The sequence below is a fragment of the Thermobia domestica genome, chromosome 5 (genome assembly GCF_964235325.1).
Source record: "Thermobia domestica chromosome 5, izTheDome1.hap1.1, whole genome shotgun sequence".
NCBI lineage: Eukaryota > Metazoa > Arthropoda > Insecta > Zygentoma > Lepismatidae > Thermobia > Thermobia domestica.
In genome coordinates this window covers 174781898-174804321 of record NC_137458.1, presented here as the reverse complement: position 1 = coordinate 174804321, position 22424 = coordinate 174781898, and the positions used below count along the sequence as shown (strand labels likewise).

At 33.3% G+C, this 22424-nt stretch overlaps 1 protein-coding gene across 2 annotated transcripts in view; it reads left to right on the top strand.

The window, feature by feature from the left end:
- Nucleotides 1-22424, top strand: part of LOC145686289 (uncharacterized) — a 310924-nt gene that overhangs the window by 170113 nt on the left and 118387 nt on the right. Inside the window, exons 1-6 of one of the 2 annotated variants that reach the window (XM_081759426.1) lie at nucleotides 4300-7579; nucleotides 8895-9000; nucleotides 13326-13448; nucleotides 19850-20052; nucleotides 21706-21805; nucleotides 22171-22356. In XM_081759426.1, the coding sequence (XP_081615552.1) occupies nucleotides 8947-9000; nucleotides 13326-13448; nucleotides 19850-20052; nucleotides 21706-21805; nucleotides 22171-22356 (666 nt within the window). In that variant the 5' untranslated portion in view covers nucleotides 4300-7579; nucleotides 8895-8946. Of the gene's footprint in view, nucleotides 1-4299; nucleotides 7580-8894; nucleotides 9001-13325; nucleotides 13449-19849; nucleotides 20053-21705; nucleotides 21806-22170; nucleotides 22357-22424 lie in introns of those variants that run through there. The other variant, XM_081759425.1, reaches the window with a different exon arrangement.

Below are 22424 nucleotides of genomic sequence, written 5' to 3'. Positions count from 1 at the left end.
AAAAAATATAGATAAAAAAGTCTTACCCAGATGAAGATGCTCTGATACGCAACTTTGCAATGGAATTTAGTAAAAAGAAAATACTCGTATGTATTATAATGTAAGCCGCTCGAAGAACAATTTTATCAATAAACTGAAAAAGTACTCATATTTTTCTTCTGTATCCTATAAAGTTCAAGGAAGCGTGGACGTGGAATTTTTTACAACAATAACTAAAACTTTTCTGAGTAGAGTATATACACTTATTTATTAAAACTAAAATACAGTGGTATGGTTTCGACAACTTAATGTTATCTTCATTAAACGATCTGAAGAGTGTCTGATGAAGATAACGTTAAGCTGTCGAAACCATAACACTGTATTTTAGTTTTAATAAACAAGTGTATAATCTGGTCAGAAAAGTTCTTGTAGTAAGTTCCAGAATCGGGATGGAGAGAGCTACATGTGAAATTTTCATTGACAGCTATTAGCATTGTCAAGGCATAGGTAAGATAAGGTTTAAGTTTGGATAAGATGTATGGAAATTAGTTGCATATGGAATTTAAAAATAAATAAATTTACACTGGTTGACAAATAGTTCATGCTACCATGCTACACAGCATATCTTTTTTTTTTTTTTTTTTTTTTTTTTTTTTTTTTTTTTTTTTTTTTTTTTTTGCTTCTTCTTTAGCTTGTAAAAATGGTGAAGGTTTCAACGATATTTTTCCAACTTCTGTTCAGAGTGCTTATGTCAAAATTAAAATTTGAATCCCTCGTTGCAATTGAAAAGTTCTCATATGCCTCTCTCTCTATGGATTGTAGAATTTTTTTTTAAACTTCCACTTGATTGATGCTGTGCTTTGCATCTTTTAAAAGTTTTGAAAAGTCTGGTGGTAATTTATCGTAGGTTTGGAGTCTTGAATATTTGTTTCAATCCTATTGCGTGTATTCCTCTTTATTATACCGATATAAATGTTTGACACATACATGAAATTTCATAAACACAAACAGTGGCATACACAAGAATTACAGAATAAAAATGGCGGGGGCTTTTCACAACCTAGCAAAACAAAGGGCTCGATCATACGCATCCAGAAATTAGAGGAAAATTTAACGAATATAGACATCTCGACAAAATTCATTCCGTTGGAAAAAGGGAAAATTCATTCAGTGTTCCCTTCGAAATATCTGCAATTGTAGATTTTTCAGTGGAGGAAAGGTATCAATTTAACTAGAGGATGAAGACAAGAAAAATAGTTTCATAAGCGTACATAAGCAACGTTTATGTTGCATTAAGTAAACTAGATACAAGGGATACGAGACACAACCTTAGCAAACTGATACTTTATTTTAAAAGATAGTTAGAAATCAATATTTTGATGCATTAAGGCATATAAAGACAATAAAATAGTTATTATGAAGAAATCTCTCTCTCTCTCTCTCTATATATATATATATATATATATATATATATATATATATATATATATGAGAGAGAGAGAGAGAGAGAGAGAGGCCGTCATAAGGGGCCCGATGGGCCCGGCACTCCCATCGTTTTTGTATTAACATGGAAAAATATATGTATCTTAAGTTATCCTGCTTGTATTGTTCCTATGATTTCCCTCTGACCCAAAAACAGTAGTTCTGACTCCTTCAGATCAGTTTTTCCATGTACTATATACACTTATGAGCACGCTATTCATGCGGTCAGTACAAAATAAAGGCAAAAAGGGCCTGAAATGTTTCATTGTGGACTTAGTATCGTCTCGCATTGGCTCGTGTAGCGAGAAACGCGAAAACCCAGCTTGAATGTAGGTGGCATGGGACAAGAATCGAAGGCCCTCATCACACGATTCCACCCGACCCCTTCCGAACGAAAAGGTTTGAAGCTTGCTTGTTGCCAAAATTCATTTTGTCTGTAGAGGTTGATTCCGCACTTTCAGTTGTTTTGTCCCTTGACCTTGCTCTCTTGTGTTACTTCTGCTGAAGGGATCCAAAATCAACCACGTGTCCACTCCTCAGTTTAGACGTGTATCTTCTTAGTATCTTTTATGCTATTTTTTCCCTTGTGTTTACGTGTGGTTGTGCGAAAATGAATAAAGTACGCGTGTTAGAAAGTATTACGCGCATTTTCAACAAGTAAACCCTCAGATCTTTTCCAGTTTTAAACATTCCTTCCCGGAAAATGACTTAACAGTTGTATCGTGTTCCTATCCAATGCTGAACAGAGAAAAGCTCAAATACGAACTACCGGCCGCATAGAGCAATGATATTCTTTGCGCAGTTAATAACAAAAGTTATTTATTACTATTTCTGCGTAACAATGACTTAACAGATACATTTTCTGAGGTGTTAAAACCTCAGGGTGGTCCAAAAGTAGGTATACAGTCCCGTACTGACCAAATCATTGCTTTTTATATAGTTTTTTTATTGTATCCATAAGGTAGACTTAGTTTCTTTATCATTTGTTCTTAATGTCTTTTTACTTATATTTTAAGCTCGGAACAGCCGAAGCAAATAAACCAATAAGCTAGAATGTTATACTTGATAAATGCAAGGGTGTATACCTACTTTTGGGCCACCCTATATATATATATATATATATATATATATATATATATATATATATATATATATATATATATATATATATATATATATATATATATATATATATATATATATATATATATACTAGCAGCGTTCACCCCGCTTCGCTGCGGTCACCCCGGAACGCAATAAACGTTGTTACTTAGATAATTTTTACTTTTTCGCTTTCAAGTGATATGATAAACAGTAAATGTTAACATTATATCGCCTGTCATTTATGTTAACCCGCCCCGCTTCGCTGCGGTCACCCCGGAACGCAATAAACTTTGTTACTTAGATAATTTTTACTTTTTCGCTTTCAAATTGCAGTAAATGTTAACATTATAGCGCCTGTCATTTATGTTAACCCGCCGAGTCACATGGTCATGCGGGTTGCATATAAATACGTTTATTTTTACCTATGATGAACTAATAACAAAGGATTTGTACGTATGGACACTTGAATGGTCAATTATCTCAAGACACTGGTAATTAAAAATTAAAGTGATATGATAAAAACCATCTAGGGTCCAAATCCTAACAACCCCCCAAAAATGAAAGAAATTGGTTCAGCCGTATTAGCGTGATGAGTTCACAAAGGATTTGTGCGTTCTCTTTTATATATATAGATATATATATATATATATATATATATATATAATATGAAGTGAAAAATTACAAAGCATGGATGCAATGATTTGAAACGCTGTCCCTCAACGACATAAGAACAACAACCAGTACTACTATTCAGAGTTCATGACTGTTGGATGATAGAACTAAAAAGGCATTAAAAATGGATGCACCTTCGCTTCTGATAATATAGAACTACTTAAAGTGCATTAAAAAGAAGTTTCACTTATGCCAATCATTCTCAAAATATTTAGTCCAATATTTTATCAACCATTCATGGAAACTTTCAAGCATACAGTAGAGCGTTTTATGAAAGAAGGAGTCACATCGCTCGTAAATTCGAATAACCACGTTGGCGTACATGAATTTGGAGAATATGCACACGTCTCGTTGACTGTACTCGAGTTTTGTTAACAAAACAAAAATGCCCATAATTGACGTATATGAAATATTAAAAATCATGGATGCTCTTAGAAAAACAGCGTTCTTAGAATTTTCGGACGAATCTTACAAAAAGACTAACGGATTGGCTATAGAGGAAACCCTTTGCATCCTTTATTTAAATGAGGGACTGAATCGTTTTGAAACTGACATTTTTATCAGAACTACAATACACAAAATACTCTCGTTTCATGGTCGATACGTTATTTTTAGATAAGGGGGATGCTCAGTTAGAACTTCTATACAAAAGTCTAAGCCCAATACATCCCAACATTGTTAACAGAAGAGAACGAAAACTGACAACAATGTTAATTTCGTGAAACTGACTGAATAAAAAACGTAAGTAAATTCCATACTAAGATACAACATTCCTAAAGATACAGTAGGCACCCAATGCTAGAAACAAATTCAATACACTCAAATTAGAGAGAGAGAGAGAGAGAGAGAGAGAGAGAGAGAGAGAGCAGGGATTTATTTGTAGCCAGGGAAGCCTGGGAATTTCCCCCCTTGTAAGTTTTGACTTCCCTGTCTCTAGGTTTAATTCAGTCTTCCCAGCCTGGGAAGACGTTTTCCCCCTTTCTTAGACTATACAGTCTGTTTTAAAGTACAATAATTCAACTTCATGTTTTAATAGCAATTCTTTATTTTTTTAGTGTATTTATTGTCGCGAACTATGTTGGTCTTGTTTATAGAATTGCTTCCCAAAGAAAAAATCTTGCAGCTGGTACCACTGCTTATCATTCTTAATCTGAGTAGCACAATAATAAAAAACAACTTTTTCAGTCATCAGTGAGCACTCACTGCAGTTGTGAATTTGGTAGTTTCTTCGTTAACAAGCGCGCTGAAAGGAACAGAAGAAAATGGATTTTAGAGTATATTTTAATAAAAGAAAAGTTCCTGATGATGAAAAGACAAGTAATTCCGGCACACAAAGTAAGAGGCTTTCGACTGAAGATAGTGCAATGTCCGAAACCACATTACAAACATCTGATCAAAAAGAAAAACGTGATTCGGGGCCTAGTGTTAATAAGGGTGAGGTTATTTCTGGTCCCAGTGGCTTGTTCCCTTCCATATATGATCAAGAACAATTTGCGAGCTGGAAAATTAAACGACCGTGGCTAGAGGCTAAACAAAATACTGATGACATTCGCATTGTATGTACTATATGTGCTTCCGTTCACGAACTCGGTATTCATGCAGAAAGAAGATTAGATGTACAAAGTGTATGGTGTAATGGTGTAACTACAAAAACATCAAAGAAACTTCTTGATAAAATCTATGACCACGAAAAGTCTATTGCACACAGCAAATTTTTGTCAATTTGTGAACAAAGGAATAGGGAAAAAATAAAATAAGTTTCAATGTCAAATGCAGAAGACAGGTGAAAAATTGTAAATGAAATTCGTGTTAAAAAGACAGCTGCGATATTTAGAACTGCCTATGTTATTGCCCAAAATCGTCTGTCGTTTACCGTGCACCCACATCTTATTAAATTGCAAGAAATAAATGGAATGGACCTCGGACAAGTTCTCTACTCCAATGTTACGTATGCAAATATTATTGACTTTGTAGCTACAGAAATGAAGCAAACACTGGCCGAATATTTTGTGAATTCCAATGAACCCTTTGCGATAATGATGGACGAATCTTCCACTTTCTCTCATAAATCTGTTCTCATTGTGTATATCCGTACTGTAGTTAATCAAGTGTGTAGCAATATATTTTTAGGTTTATTTGACAACAACCGGCAGAGAAGTTTGTGATTCCGTGATTAAAATATGTGAAAGTATGAATCTTTCCAAAACGATATTATGGAAAAGACTTACAGCAGTTTGTACTGATGGCGCAAGTAACATGCAAGGCGAAATAAATGGTGCTATGTCTTTACTGCAGCGAGAATTAGACACCAATTTATTCTTGTTTCACTGCATGAGTCATAAGCTGGAATTGGTTGTTTAAATGTTTAGTAATGGGGTGGGGGGGAGCTAACGAAGACGGAAAATAACGTGCCCTGCGGGGCTCTAACCCGCCTTACTCGCTGACGCTCGCTCGGCAATACTGTCTGAATTAAATGTTATTAACCTAAGGTAACCGAATGTGAAAGCTAACCGAATATCACAAAAAAGTCTGTTAAAAACCTGGCCCCCCAAAGCTAAATAATAGCCCTAGTGTGTTTTGTTGCCAAAAGGTTACTTTCAGCAGAACATTGATAGGTGCACACAACTCTGAATCTAATTTTATTAAGAACAAGGGGCAAAATGGTACTTAAAAAAAAAAAAAAAAAAAAAAAAAAAAAAAAAAAAAAAAAAACTTATTTATGATATGAGAAATGACATTTAGTACAGTCTTTCCCGTTCTATTCAATAAAATTAGGTTCAAGTGTATGTGCAGTTATCACTGTTCTGCCCAAAGTAAACTTTTACCTTTTGTCATATTTATTGTTCCGGCAAGGAATTTGGTCTTCAAAGACCAAATTAGAACGGACTAAAGTATTACTTGTCATAACAAAATCGTTTTACGTAGGAGTGGACTTTTGTTATGACAAGTTGTGCAGGTTGCAATGTAACTATAAGGTTTTTACTGAATACTGCACACTTATTCTCAGCAGTAGAACGAAAATTAGCAAGCTAAGTAACACATGTAATCTAATCTACCTATCAAATCTTATCTAATGAATCTACCCGTATTTATCATAAAATTATTTTTAAAAAGTGAAAAAAAAAATGATGAACTTGGGTACCGCCTATCAAACTATAACTCCAAAGTAGGTAGGTTTAAAAATAACGTTGTCCCAACCCGACTTTAAAATTGTTCTCTTATACGGAACACAATCTTGTTGAGCTGAGCGAAGCGAAGCTCTTATACTCGGGTTAGCCGTTTGGTTGTCCGCGAACTCCTCCTAGACCGTTTGGCCGATCTCAACCAAACTTAGCACGCTGATAGAGTATGTCGTGCTGAGTGACAACATAGGTCGAAATCAAAAATCCGATGTACCATCGAGGAATAATCACCGAAAAACGCTTGCTCCTAGACCGTTTGGCCGATCTGAACCAAACTTAGCACGCTGATAGAGTATGTCGTGCTGAGTGAGAACATAGGTCGAAATCAAAAATCCGATGTACCATCGAGGAATAATCACCGAAAAACGCTTGCTCCTAGACCGTTTGGCCGATCTGAACCAAACTTAGCACGCTGATAGAGTATGTGTAGATGTTGAAAAAGTCAGAATAAACTGATTACGTAGTTTAAGCTCGCTCAGCTCATTTCATTGCAATCGGGTATATCCATTGCATTCCTAGTATAAATATTCCCCCCTTCTACAAAATCCACAAATAAATCAGAGAGAGAGAGAGAGAGAGAGAGAGAGAGAGAGAGCTAACAAAGAAATAATTTCGTAGAGCCTCAGTTCTTTGTTTCAATGATAACTCCAACTGATTCCAGTTCTTCTTCTTATAATAATAATAATAATAATAGGCATGACAAAGATATATACACAACCGACTAAAGAACATATTCGGGATCCAGACAGAGCAATACTACAACATCGAATCTTTCAGAACGCTGAAAGATACAAAACACGTCAATAAAATGGAAGTAGTCAAAAAATAATCTTCATAAAAAGGATGGGCGTTTAAGATCTTTTTCATTCGATCATAGTAATCAAAATTAAATTTCGAGATCTGCACTTTGGATAACAGTTGGAATAACACTTTTGATATCTTCACCGTCGTCACCAACCGTAGAGGAAAAAGCGCAATGATTTAAGATTCGTATGCTGTGTAGCAAGAAGTAGATTTTGTTAACTAGTTTAAATTTAATAATAATTTTGTGTGGAACTAATTCCTTCTATAACTTTCTCGTACGTTTTGACAATTTTATTAGCTAATATTCGAAATTCGTTAATTTGAGCTTAATTACAGGATACAGAAGAGCAAGATAAGTAAGTATATTCTGAGTTCATTATTCATATTTGTCTATATTGTTATTTCTTATGAATTACTGAATTAAATGGTAATTTTTTAAAGTTATAATTCATTAAAAGAAAGAAGGAAGAGAAAATCTTAGGAGAAACACATCATCATTTGCCGTGTTCTTCCAGTAGTAGTGTGGTGGAGAAAATTAATAACTATCAGGTGTCGGTTGCGTTAAACTATAATGTTCTAGTTTCCCTCTATCGAGTTATTTTTACTTGTTTATTTATTTATTTATTTATATTATTATTATTATTATTATGTCATTTCATGTAGTCTATATCCTATTTTCTTCTTGTAATATAATTGTTTTTTTTTTTTAATTTGATGAAGTACTCTGTTAATAACTTAAGAGCAAATCTTAACTACCAGAGTAGAGCTTGGAACATAGCCCATTAAACAACAGCGTATAATTAAATAAAGTTAACGATCTACGATCCTTGTAAAAGGAAAGGGAACGAACACCTACATTACACAAAAATTTTCTACGTTCACACGATCTTTAAATTGGATTTTTGGCACAGTTTTCCAATAACTTGTTAACCTATTTGAATAAAACATGTGTAATAAAATTGAAGTAGATTTTGGAAAGCATCCGGTTTTTTTAATTTCAGTGTCCGTGGTACTGGTTTCAGTTCCCCTGTGGGATCTAGTCTCTGTTAGCTTTTGTTGTATAATTTAGGGAGTAAAACTAAACCAAGAAACATACCTCAAAATTATTTTATAAAGTTTTTATTTTGATACATGCACTGATGCTGTGTTTAGATGAATGGTCTATTTGAAATAAAACAAGAGTTGTTAAAAATATGTACCGATTAGAAGGCTGCCTCGGTTAAATAGATGCTGATAACTCTAAGGCTAGTTCAAACTCGAAAAATATGCAGTACGCAATATATACATGTATATGTGTACAAATGTAATAATTAATATGAAAGAAAGGTATAATTGATGGTGTAGACCATGTATTAGTAAACCGAAGTCCTAGATTCGATTTTCTTCTGGTTTTAACAATTAGATAATCATCCGATTTTTATGCATGTGTATATTGATAATAATACTACGAACCTCCCAGTAATAAGATAAATTTTTCACTTCCAAAAACTTTAAAATTGTGAATTCATGTCTTTAACATGATTGAAAATATCCTCAGAACTCATTGAGAGCTGTAGAAGTGTGTGTTGTAAAATAGTAAGGGAATTGCTTTTCTGTTTAATGTGTTTCAACTGTGTATTTCTTCTGACATATTATCACAAATTAATATTGAGATGTTTTCTTATGTTACAGGAACGGCTTGCGACCATCGAGATTCTACGTCACAAAGGACAAGATACTTATTATGGCTTCTGAAGTTGGTGTCTATGATACAGAGCCATCAAATGTTGTTCTAAAGGTAACATTGGATATATACGGTGTATATATATATATATATATATATATATATATATATATATATATATATATATATATATATATATATATATATATATATATATATATATATATATATATATGTGTGTGTGTGTGTGTGTGTGTGTGTGTGTGTGTGTGTGTGTGTGTGTGTGTATGTATGTTAAATGGTATCCTAAATAGATATGTAGGCGAAATAACAATGGCTGAGTGTCTAGTCTATATAATCACAGAATGAAGTGAAATCTGATAGGAACGTTATTCTTAACTTCTATGAGATACAGTCTGGTGAGAAACTTGGACAGCCGGAAAACTCCAAGGAATTCTGTTGAAACGTCAGGAAATTTCAAAGAATGAGATTTTATAAACATTTAAAATGAAAATTATAAGATGATCTCATGTAGTTAACTGCTTGTCTTCTAAATTTCAGTTTCAAACTTTGAAACTTATCGGTGTTTTCTACTAATGAGGCGTAACCAACTTACGTTCTTTAGTTATCCGCATTATCTTCTACTTTTCCTTGTGCAGTGGAATATCATATTGGTGAATCATCCACAAAATGCAATTGAATAAACGATCCAATATTAAATTCTTTTTCGATGTAAGCATAATTCGAAACTTTTTCCATTTTATTTCCACTAGTTTCGTTTTTATCGGAATTTTCTATCGTACATTGCATTAAGTGAAGGCACAGTACTAGGCAATGAAAGTGTTTGTCCAAATTACTAATAAACTCATGCGCCGTGTGCTTATGTATTCAGAAACACACGTTAGTCGATCGCTTCTGTTAGTCAATCGAACTTGCCCTCCTTCTCCTCATCCTCTCCTTGTCTAAACCAGTTTGTGTGACGTAATATACAAGATTTGCCCCGAAAATAATGCGCCCATTTTTATTTTAAGAAATTTGTTGAACCGATTCGTACAATTACTCAATATCCTTCGAAATACATCCCTCCTGCTTCAATACACTTGTTCCAACGCGATCTCCATGCTTTATGTGCGTCCTGGAAATCCGTCACAGGGATGTCCTTTAGTAACCTCGTCGTAGCCGCCTTGATGTTCTCCAGAGTCTCCAAATACTGTCCTTTGAGGGATATATTTTTTTAAAAATCTTTGGGAACAAATCAGAACTGTAAGGCGGCTGGGGAAGCGTTGAGATAAAATAGAACTTTATCACGTATCGCTGCTCGAGAGTTTTTTCCATCTTGATTTCGACCGAGCACTCTCACAAGGGTTCACTGAAACAGGCACTGTGACTCTCCAGGAGCTCGGAGCCGATTGGCGCTGGCCGCACTCTGTTCCCAAGAGTCCACCCACCCTTCCGTGCAAGCGGCAACGCTGTGCAACGATGATCGCGGCAGAAGAAAATGGGCCGCATTAATTTCGGGACAAACCTTGTACTCTTTCCATTCACACGGAGAAAACAGGAACCATGTTTGTAAGCTTTATACCTCTAAAACCATCCCTGTCATTCGTTTGTTCTGAAATGCCTTTTTAGAGCCTGAATAAGAAAATTGCCAAACAATGTTCCCATAGCTTCATAAGTGCCTTTATTTGCGTTATTTCCCTTCTGAGACTGCATATCATATCAAGCTAGGAAGATTCTCCAGGGTCCCCATGTGAAATCTATGGAAATTGTCAATCACTACAGTAGGATTTGTGCTTGGTATTTCGGTTACATCTGGCAACACTGTGGTTTCTAGTGTACTTCTATCGTTGCTTCCTAGTTTAAAAATATATGCATGAACAAAGCTTCATTTTGGTATAACCATTATTTGTGTATCACTTCAGGTTCAAAAGTTCTACTATCCCAAACTCCGGGTTGCATTGTATATTGGACACCCTGTATAACGAGTTAATATTATAAGAGACAACACTCCGTCTTGTTTTAGACCACATTCCATTTTGAGCTCTGCTTTTTCTATTGTTTGTCTTTATATAATTCTTTGCTTCACCATACTGTTTCTTCTTTTACAGAGGTTGATTCACTTACATTGAGCCATATTTGAATATGCTGCTTACCTAGGAAATGCAATATCTCCACCATCGGTTACGTTTGATCTGCAGGCCACCTGTAGTGACTATTGCCCGACATCGGAGTTTTCATTGCAGAGAACTACGTTTCAGCTGGACCATGGGTATGGTATCCCACTCCTCTTTCCAGACTTTTCATAGGCCAGTGATGGTGCGGACTCGACGATGGAACAGGCGCTTGAGATATCCGAAATATCAACAGTCCTCTGAAGTGACATCTGGACTCTTGACGGGGATGTCAGAGAAGTGATGAAATTCCAGTTTCCTGTTTCATACGACGATAGAATTCCAGCGATGTTTTCGCTGTGTGGCTGGATGCCGTGTCTTAATACAGTTCAACCTGGTTCACACCTTGTCCGTATAATGCTGGAGTTTCGTGCTTGTATACTTCAATCAGAACATGAGTTTGATTGTACGCAGCATTGACTTTGACATTTCGTTACACCTTTCGGAGATGCACGTTGCCTCTGTATGAGAAACGACTACAATCATGAATCTTTTTGGAAAGCACTTCTAGCTGCTCCCGTCTGTGTGGTGGGCCCAGGACTGGGCCACATATTTGCTTGTAATACGATTCACAGTGGCACGAACTACAGGAAAATTAAGCACTTGATACATTTCTACAACGTACGACGCCGTGAACTTAGTGTCGGAAAGGACCAGAATGAACCCCCTCCCAGAATCGGTTCAGTTTCAGCGACATCAGAGTAGTCTCAACCAATGTGCTGTAATACGTGACTAACAAGGTATTGCTGCTTGCCTCGTGGCATTCTCATGACGATGAGTTGTGCATGCGCGGTAGTTGCACATTGACTTCGGCTCAATATAACTGAATCTCTCCTTGTATTCCAGTCATCTAAAGTTCTTTTTCCTATGTGCTCCCTTGATGTTTTGTCATGTTTTCTCTAGCATTACGAACGCTAGGACTAACTGCCTACTGTACTTTCGGCTTTCTTCAGTTAGCTATTGGTATAAATATGAGACCTGTCGTTGATCTTTCTTTGAAAGCACTCTATTCAGTTCTGTTTTCGTGGATTCGCTGCTATAATATTCTTTCACAATCATTGGTGTATGCTTCCTTGAAAATAGTGCGACTTATTCTTTCCTCTGTCTTTCGGTATATTTCTGTTCTTCCAGACACTGTAGAGCCAATGTATACCATTAGAACCTACTGCTCCTATAATTTCTTTCTCTAGACCTTGTGTTCTGGGAGCTTTATCCACTTATTATTATTATTATTATTATTATTATTATTATTATTATTATTATTATCCTTAAACTAATATCTTTAGTTTTTGTAGTGGGTTCACTGCATGAATTTACTATAATTGACACAAGAGGCGGAAGTGGAAAGGGAAGATGGAAAATATTAATTACAATGGAAACAACCAGAGGGATTTCGTACTTACGAATACATTTATTATGTGTGGTGTTTCTCCTAATCTCTTAGATTCCGAAGCTCTATAATTATTACTGAGTTTGTTCTCAAAGCTGTCTTAGGATGGCTCCGATCTTCCCGTAAATTAATCTTGTTTCCTTTTACATTCCGTATCAAGGAGAGAAAATACAAAGGTGGCGGCATACCCCAAAAATGTCCAAATAAGAGTTTTAACTATCAAAAATATATTAGCTTTTATCTTTTAAAATATAAATTTGTTCGTCATTTAAAGTTCTTGTTAATTTACGGTTGTACATAAGTGTTGTGCTTACAGAAAATAATTAAAGTAAATCAACAAAAGAAGTTTCTAGCATTGTAGTTCATACCTACAATACCCCTGTTCTTTTATTTATGTACTTGTTCGTTTAAGTAAGAGGAAAGTTGTCCTCGCACGGTTCAAAACAACACCCGAAACTTTGGTTTCGTTGACTCAGTGAAAAAGCAACAAAACTATTATAATCATAATTTCGAACAAAAAAAGTATGAAGTAAACACATTACAGCATTTTTCTGTGTGATAAATGTTACTGTTGTCATACTCTTCTTGAAGTTTATTTTTTAGATTAAACGGGATTTTAGATTTTAAAAGAATTTAAGATTTTGCTGGTTTTTGTATCAACTTGTTATGCTATTCAAGATTTTTTTGTAAGAGATGTAGATCTCATTTTCCTCCTGATTTTTACATAAATATTTATCAGCCACAATTATTGTATGTTTATCTTGCACTAAATTTTGATAAAAGTGACTTCAGTTACAGTTGAAGAAGGTTGGAAAGAGAGAAATGTTTAAAAATTAAATAATTAATAAAATGAAAATTATTCTTTATAATTGTTACAGAGTCGTTTAAAACCGGGAAGAATGTTGCTAGTTGATACGGAAGAAAAAAGTATAATTCAGGATGTAGAACTGAAGCGGAGAATTGCCCAGAGTAGACCACATGCTCAATGGCTTCAAGAACAGGTAATTATATTTAGGTAAATTAAATTGTTGGTGCATTATTTGTGGATATGGTTGTAGTCATACTACTCAAACGTGGCTTGTTTGGAGTTTACGAAAAAAGCACAAAAAACTAAGAGAATTCGTTTCCTTATGTTATACAAAGAGGGATATTACAAATAATTATCTATTTCAGATCTTAATACTTCATAAAACGAGATACTAATACTTGATGAATTGTAAATTAAAGCATGGTAATAAGTAAGTTAAAGAAAACGAGAAGTATGTTAGCTGCGTGAAGTGCGAGTTATTACGTGTTCGAAAGATATTAGCTAAATACATAAAAAGAATAATGTTGCCTATTATTTTGTACCTAGGTATGCATACCAAAGTCGAGCACTAATTCACAGTCATAAACGTGAGTTGTTATCGTAAACAGAATATTGAAGAATCTTAGTGCTGGATTAAATTAAAGAATCTTCGGGTATTGTAAGCCATAGTTAGACATTTAATGACTAAAGAAAGTCGCAGTATTTCACAGTAGATATTCGAGGTATGCTTATTTCCCCTGTTAAAGTCAGCACAAGAAAAATAACTAAAATAAACGTTGCAGACTTTAATTTTCAGATTAGAATCTTTACATTGAACTGAAATAATTAACTAAATGCGACCTTGTATACGTTAAATACGTTTAGGCTATATAAAAGTAAATAAAAGGTACTTGATTCTTTTATATTTCTTCCTTATATTTCGGTCACTTTGGCTTCTGTGAGCTGCTTTGGAGGAACTGTCACTTTCTGTGGGGACATATCTTAAACTTCTCTTTCCTGTACATTTTATTTTATTTTTATATAAAAGTAAAAATGAATGCTCGTTTGTAGTTCTAGAATTGCATCTAATGAGATTTAATGTATAATACCATTGTAAAAGAATACGTACAACTACAAACTGTCTTAGAACATGTGCTACTTATTTTGATTTATATTAATTTAGTGTTGCCAATTACCAAAATTTCCTGATAGGTGAAGTTCGTTAGACACAAACATGAATTGAAATAGTTCGAGGCATAATTTACTATTTTACAATTGTGATCCTAAATTAATGCTATAAGGCAAATGTTTGTGAAGACTACATCATTAATTTATGATCAAATTGTAAACTAGTAAACTATTCTTTAAACTATTCAAATTTGTGGTCGTATGTCTAATAAGCTTTATGTTGTCAATAAATTTTGGTAGTTGGCAACATTGAAATAACAGAATTCAAAATTGGAACACGTGTTGTAAGACAGTTCGTAGTGGTGCGTGAGTATTATATTTTCAATACAATTTTAGGACCAAACAAGATCATTTGTTCTTACTTTTGTACGGAAGAATAAAAATAACATGTAGACAGAAGATAAATTCAAGGTTTGATTTCGAGAAATTCATTCATTCGAAGAAGCTTACAGAAGCCAAAGTGAGCGAAACATAAGGAAGGGGGGGGGGGGAAGGACCACTCAGTTTAAGTGCATTTTATCTGTTCATAACATAGTTGCGTCAACGTGATATCCGTTAGTAGTATACAACAGATTAAGTAATACAGTTGATTCGATGTAATTAAAAAATAAATAAAATGTGTGTGTCTTATGAATAGTGAATAGTGAATGGACAGGTTAAGCATAGCGTATTTCCGCCAATATCTATTGTTCATGTGTTTCCGCTGAGTTCCAAAGTCGTGATTGCATATGGATCTTACAATGGTTGTTTTGCACTTCTAAATATTATAACGAAAGAGGGAATTGCAATTTTTGTTCAAATTTCTGAAAGAGGAAATTTTAGAGTAAGTAGATCAATGATAAATAAAGGAAAGAAACATAGTTACATCAAAATAAAGTGAAACGTACTTCAGCGTATGCTTTCTGTGTCTAGCAGATGTATTGTTTGGAACCGATAATGAGAGTTTTAGATCCTTGCACTTAGGTTGAGAGCGGAAGGGACAAAATCCATTATATTCGTAATATAGTATGAGTTAACATTGTATAACTAGTATGAATAATTTTACGTTTGCTACAGTGTTTGAGGTGTAACATCCTGAAAAACTGATAAATATACATGGTAACAATATTACAGCATTACAATCTGTTGTATTTCCACTCTTTGATTTCTTCTTTCGTGTGTTGTGCTCTTGTTAATTGTATTTAATTTTATTATATACGTATTTCATATTCTTCTTTAGCTATTTTTAACGAACTTCTTTAATGTGTTAATTCGCTTGTTAAAATATTTTAATGAACGTTCCAGCATGTTTTCTTATTTTAGTTGTGAAACTTGTGATTTCCGTTTCTTATCATGTTGAAATATGGTCTTTTTTCTCTTTTTCTTGGCTGTTACTCGATCTGTAGCCGGTAAGTGAATATATACAGTATTAAAAATATTATTTTCATCTTGTAGAATCTGTTGTTTATTTCTCGTTTTAGTGTACCCGGAACTTTGTTCCATGATACATTCTTGCATTACTGTATTGCTTAGATCTTTCTATCCGACTTTGTGTATGTGTTGCTTTACATCTTTCTGTCCATGATGCAATGTATATCCTAGTACCCTTACATAGTTAAAATGTTTGCGGTTCTCTCCCCTACTTTTTTTTTTAGCTGCCTCGTGGCTACGCGGTTAGCGTATGCGCCTTTGACGTGGGAGACCCGGGTTTGGTTACCGGCGGGAGCTCATGTGGTTCGGATTCCACGTTAATCAGTAGGTCCGCGTCTCATATAGCCTCACTGCTGAAAGGGACGCTAAACTAAAAAAAGAAATCAACTCCCCTACTTTTTATCCATTTAATTTTCGGAACTAAAATTCAGTATACTGTTCAGAAAAAGACAAAAGAAAAACATAACGTTACAATTTCCATCAGATAAGAATATATTATTAATTAAAATAATTATGTACTCAAAAGTTAATTATTCATGAATCTGCTGCCTATCATAACTGATTAACTTGTTTGAAGACTTGATTTTCAAAAAGAAAGAAGTCTCTTCAAATAATTGATATATATATATATATATATATATATATATATATATAATGTTAAAGTGGGGGGAAAAGAATCAGCAAATACCATTAACTATACGTTTAATTAATAGTTTTTAATTGATCCATGATTGTCAACTGTGTGCTGTACCTCTACATACAGATATAAGCTTCCATTGTGCAATGTTAAGTTCGACCGTGGTGTTATTCAGACTTGCAATATAATTTCTACGAAAGTGATGTGCAAACATGCTTCATGGAAGAAAGCTAAGTTTCTGCTGAAAGTAAATTGATTTTTTTCATTGAAGAAAACTATTAAAGTATAGTACAATGGATTTATTCATGAATCTGTTGGTATACTAAAGTATTTCGTACAACGTATCTGTTTCTCTTTTCATCGAAGTATGAACATATTTTTCTAACAGTGAAGTTTAACTTTTCAAATAGTCTTTACTTCTCGTCGTGTAAGATTAAAACTAGGAATTCTATGATTGATTCTTTTAAGAACTTTATGTTGGTTAAAGTTAAAATTAAAATGAAATATTTATATTTAACGTCCCTTTAGGTCGAAACTACAAATAAAAGCTATGATACGATATAAAGAAAAGTGGCTAACCAGCTGTCTCCTCAAGAATTTTTGTATTAGCTGAGACTTTTGTTCTTTAGATTGAGTACGTGTAAGCTCCATCGACCACGGATGGAAAAAAAAGGAAAGAATAGGAAATAACTCCGCAACTTTTATTGGTTCTCTTTCACGCTGCAAGGGGACATAAATGAACGAAAAAAAATCCATAAAAAAGTGAACAAAAATGAGTAAGCAATTTTTTAATACTGGGTAGTGTTGAGGTACAATTGTGAACTAAAAGTACCCTATAAAATATACCCAACTTATAGGAAACAAGAATTTTTACAAATTAATTTATTGTGTTCATCTGTCAGTGAAGAGAAGTGTAATGTTGATTCTTTTCATATTTAATACATTTTCAGAAATTTTACGTCAGTTGCTGAGAAGAATATTCCTAATTTCATCGGATTTCACCTTTAATTGTGTTATTAGAGTAAGACGCCATAACATTCATTGTGTTAATTTATATTGATTTTTTTTATTATTATTATCTTAATCAAAACTTTCATCTCAAAGGATGAAATAAATTTCCTAACTTTTTACAAATAGTGTCTCCGTTTTCCCATATGCCATATTGATCAGTGTTTGAAAACTACAGCACAGCGTCCCAATGTTAATTCCCTCAGATAAATTAAATAAACTAAGTAAAATGCATTAGAAGTTTGATAGATCTTCAGTAAAACGGACTCCAGTACAAGTAGCAACAAGATCTTGAATATGACCACCAAGTAGATACGTAGTGTAGGTAAAATAGCATTTGGTTATTTTAACATTTATTTACAAAATTTACTTACTTTTCAATCCTTTACCCTTTATTGCATAATACACATAAAGCATGCTAGGTGATGTGAAAGTAACACTGTTTCTAATAGAATGTGTTTAGTTGGTCCTTTTAAGGAGCATTATAATAGACTTGAAAGTTATTTTATATATAAAATTATATTTTAAAAGCTTCCTTAATGAAGTTAAAGTGTATAATGAATCACCATAATAGATGCGTACATTATAAAATAAATAATCTTGTTTAAATAAGTGTACAATCAAGTGCAATCTAGACAATAGGAAATTACATATTTTATAAACAAACTATATTTCACTATGCTGATGTTATTACCAGATACCTAGTGGCATGTTGCCAATTTAGCTCGATACAGCATCTCGCAGTCCTACCAAATAACTTCAAGGATCAATAATAGCACAATCATCAGTTACTTAGCAGTGAGACCAGTTTTGAGCATACTGTGCGAATAAGAAAATATTCCTTAATAAAATGACTTTCTTTCAGCTCTCACTGCTTCTATTTTGGTTTTCATTCCACTACACTACCTATTTGCCCACTATTTCCCATCATGCCTATTATATCCATTCCATGATTTTCTGTGGACCATACCCTCATCTTACTGCTTTTCCTTCTACTGAGACTGAACCTATCCACTCACTCTTCGATCATAACATATGGGTACTTCTTCAAACATTACCACATATGAACAGATTATTATTATTATTATTATTATTATGAAACTTTAATTATTATTTTGAATTACATTGAATTAAAGTACATGAGAAGTTTTCGAACATGGATTGTTTTTTACTTGAATCTTATTTTAAAATAATTTTCAGTTTTAAAACAATTGTGCTTTCCCCGCTGGTCTAGTGGCTAGCCAGTGTGTCTTGATGCACATGGTCCTGGGTTAATATGTGTGTGTAAGTGTAAAAATTATACTGGCCTTGGCCTTCCTTTGTTCTGAAACGAAAAATCCAGGCAAAAAACTTCAGCCGACGATTCTTGACATGGTGATCAGCACATCGTGAATTCAATCTTTTTTGTTGCTATTTTTTTAACCGCATTCTGATACTTCTTTTCTTCAAGTGGCTTTCCAGTTGCTCTCATTACACTGGGTGAACCCCTCCTTGGTTTTCCCTAATGGTCAATCATTTAAGTATTGGCCAGACTCAGCTCTGCTTGACTTCAGTGATATCACTGAAACAGTAGAGAAGTATGGGCAGGCGTTTCTTCTTTTCTTCAAGTGGCTTTCCAGCTGCTCTCATTACACTGGGTGAACCCCTCCTTGGTTTTCCCTAATGGTCAATTATTTAAGTATTGGCCAGACTCAGCTCTGCTTGACTTCAGTGATATCACTGAAACAGTAGAGAAGTATGGGCAGGCGTTGACTTTGGTTTGTTGCAATCTTATATACGTTCATTTTCGTTCTTTCTCTTTGTGTCTTGTCATATACAAACTCAGCTGCACTCAATCATAGACTTGAAGAGTCGGTAGGTTAAAATGTTAATACTGATTATATAAGATTAATTTCAGTAACAATTTTATGTAAAAATAATAATTTTGAAAAGATTGTGGTTGGATCAAAAGACTGATATTGAGTTCGTCAACAGAAATACTAAATAACAAGCAACTTTAAAAAAGTGAAAAGATTAAATACCTAGGCTCTATTATGGAAAGTTCAAAAATTTCGAACATGCCCGTCAGTTTTTTTAAATTAATGTTATTACTTTCACATAAACGGATTGCTTGTTAGTTGCCACCAGTCTCCACTATAATTAGCTTTGATTTTCTTTTACAGCCTGTATGCAAAATAGGTTATTTTCTTTTGGCAATGATTGTACATAAATTTCAATATTATTATTATTATTATTATTCTGCAACGAAAATACAAACAGTTCATACAGTCTTTAAAATTTTATTTGGTGTGTAGGACTTAATTCAGAGTTTTAACAAGGAATGAAACCGTGTTTATTTTTTAAGATAGACATTTTATTCTTTTCATTCGTAGGTAACAATGTCCGACTTACGTGCTGCTCATCAGCCAAGAACAGCCAGCAGTCAGGTAAACGGAGACATTGTCCTTATGAATGGAGAAAGCGTTGGCCACGGCGACTCAGAAAGAGGATTTACTCTTAGTGATAAGAGGTTGTCACTGTTTAGTTACACTATGGAAACTATCAATCTGCTCTTACTTCCAATGATACAAACCAAGTGAGTAATGTTTTCTTTTTGCGTTAATATTTCAAATGTACTATAACATCGTATATCAGAATCACTTATTTGTCGCTTAATTCTTAAAGTATATTTTCTAGAATAGTCTCAGCTTGAGAATTCAAGAGAAAGAAAATACTACTGACTATTTTCAATTCAATTCAATATTAGATTTCACGGAAGTTATCAGAGTAGCGAGAAGTTGTTTATTATTATTTATTTATTTTTTGTCATGAATAAGGGAATGAAGTGTACGAAAATACACTTCCTTAAAAAAAAAAAAAAAATGTATAGGCGATTTGATAGTATTTGTTTTTCATCCTTGGATTTTCATTATACATTTAATTTTCTCCAATGTGATAAAAAGGATTTTTGATTTTTTTTAAAAAAAATATATATTTTCACTGTGTTTAAATTCTCTTCCTGATCCTCTCTTCTTTCTTGTCTCCTTCTTTCGTATATGTTACTTGAATTTCATATTTCAATTTTATTACAAACAATTAAGTATAACTCATTTTCACGAAAGAGTTACAGTCTGTTCATTGGTAAAAAAAAAATAATAAAAATAAAAAAATAAAAAAAAATCCACATTTTGAAAAAGAAATCCAGTAATAATCACATATCTTCCAACCTATGTGCCGTACAGGGTTGAAAAATTGTTTCAAAGTATTTTATAGTCAAGAACACAATTTACAAAATCATTTGGTAATAACGGTTGGAGCTACAGTTTATTGAACAATTAAACAGCTTTGTGTTGATATATGATTTATCAAACAAAAATATTTTATCGAATATTAATATCTGTTTAATTCCCATTAAGTTAATCAGTTTTTTTATTATTTTGTTATTTATTTATTTATTTATTTATTTATTTATTTTAGTAGTCATATATAAATACCAGGTAAATGTTAAGCTTATAACAGAAAAACAAGAATTCTTAGCTGAAGAGGATGATATCTGGATTAAGCATATGATTTCATCTTGTGGTCAGTGTGTTCATAATTTATAAAATGCATTGCAATGTTGAACGACAAGGTGAAAAAGATAATGAACCATCTTTAACTGAAAGTCGCATTACAATGGTGTGAACTGTGTTCTAAGTTTTATAGTGTAAAACACACAGTTGTAATTCAACAAAATGTGTTAACTACTGAAAGTAGTTCTTTTCTTAAAGATGATGTAAAGATTAGTGAGTATTGTGCATGGTTTATTTCAAAAACACTGTTTTCAGTATTGTTGACTAACTACCAAAAATCGTTAATTCCCGACGCAGCATTAGTCCAAATATAGTATTAATTGTAATTCTTAACTATGCAGTAAGATAGTATTTCATGTAAGCTAATATACTCTTTGAATTCTTAATTCTATTCTTTTTAATTTTAAAATAATTTTTATGCCACTTTATCTTTTAATTATGTCTTTAGATGTCTTGCCTCTATTTCCTATTTTGCCATTTTCAGGAAGTTATTTTTCCATGAATGTCTGGTAATTTAATAATTGTTAATTAAATTTTAACAAGTAGAAATAACCACATAAAATATTAAGATAAATAAATTGTTAGTTACTTACTATTAGAGTTCCATTTTAGTTTTAACAAGAGTGACACCTTTTTCTTTGTACCAGATAGTAATTCATTTGTTCTTCTCGTTTCAGGAAAGAAGCTCTTGGGTCAATGGGTAATGATGCACCTTTAGCTTGTTTGTCATTGTTCCAGCCTTTGATGTATGACTATTTTAAACAACTCTTCGCTCAGGTAAGTAATTTAATTCTCATTTTGTTTATACTGCACAGAATTTAAATTTCAAATAAGAAGTTAAATTTCCAACAACTTAAGGATTGTTTGAAAATATCATTTACGTAAAGATTGGTTCTGTTGTTTGATTGTAAATAGCAGTTTCATACATATTGTAGTACTGCCAGTTTCTACATATATTTTTTTCTGAAATTCATTAATGATTTACCTGTAATGTTAATAGTGATAAACATTAACTGCTTCTTTTAATGACCCGAAACGCAGTTTGTATTAAGTTTGTGTATTTTTCTATTTTATCGCTAAGAAATTTTCTGCTATGAATAATCCACAAATATGACGATTGTGAAACATTTCTGCTTTTTTAGGTTACAAATCCTCCAATAGATCCTTTTCGTGAAAAGATAGTGATGTCTTTGAATTGCCCAATTGGTCCTGAAGCTAATATTTTGGAACCGAGTCCTGAACAATGTCATCGATTGTTCCTGCCACACCCAATTCTCTCGTTGGATGATCTTGAAATTATTAAGGCAACAACCCATCGAGGATGGAGGGTGAGTTTATTTATAAAACTTTCACACATTATTGTTTGTTATTATATGTGAAATAAATATTTTCCGTG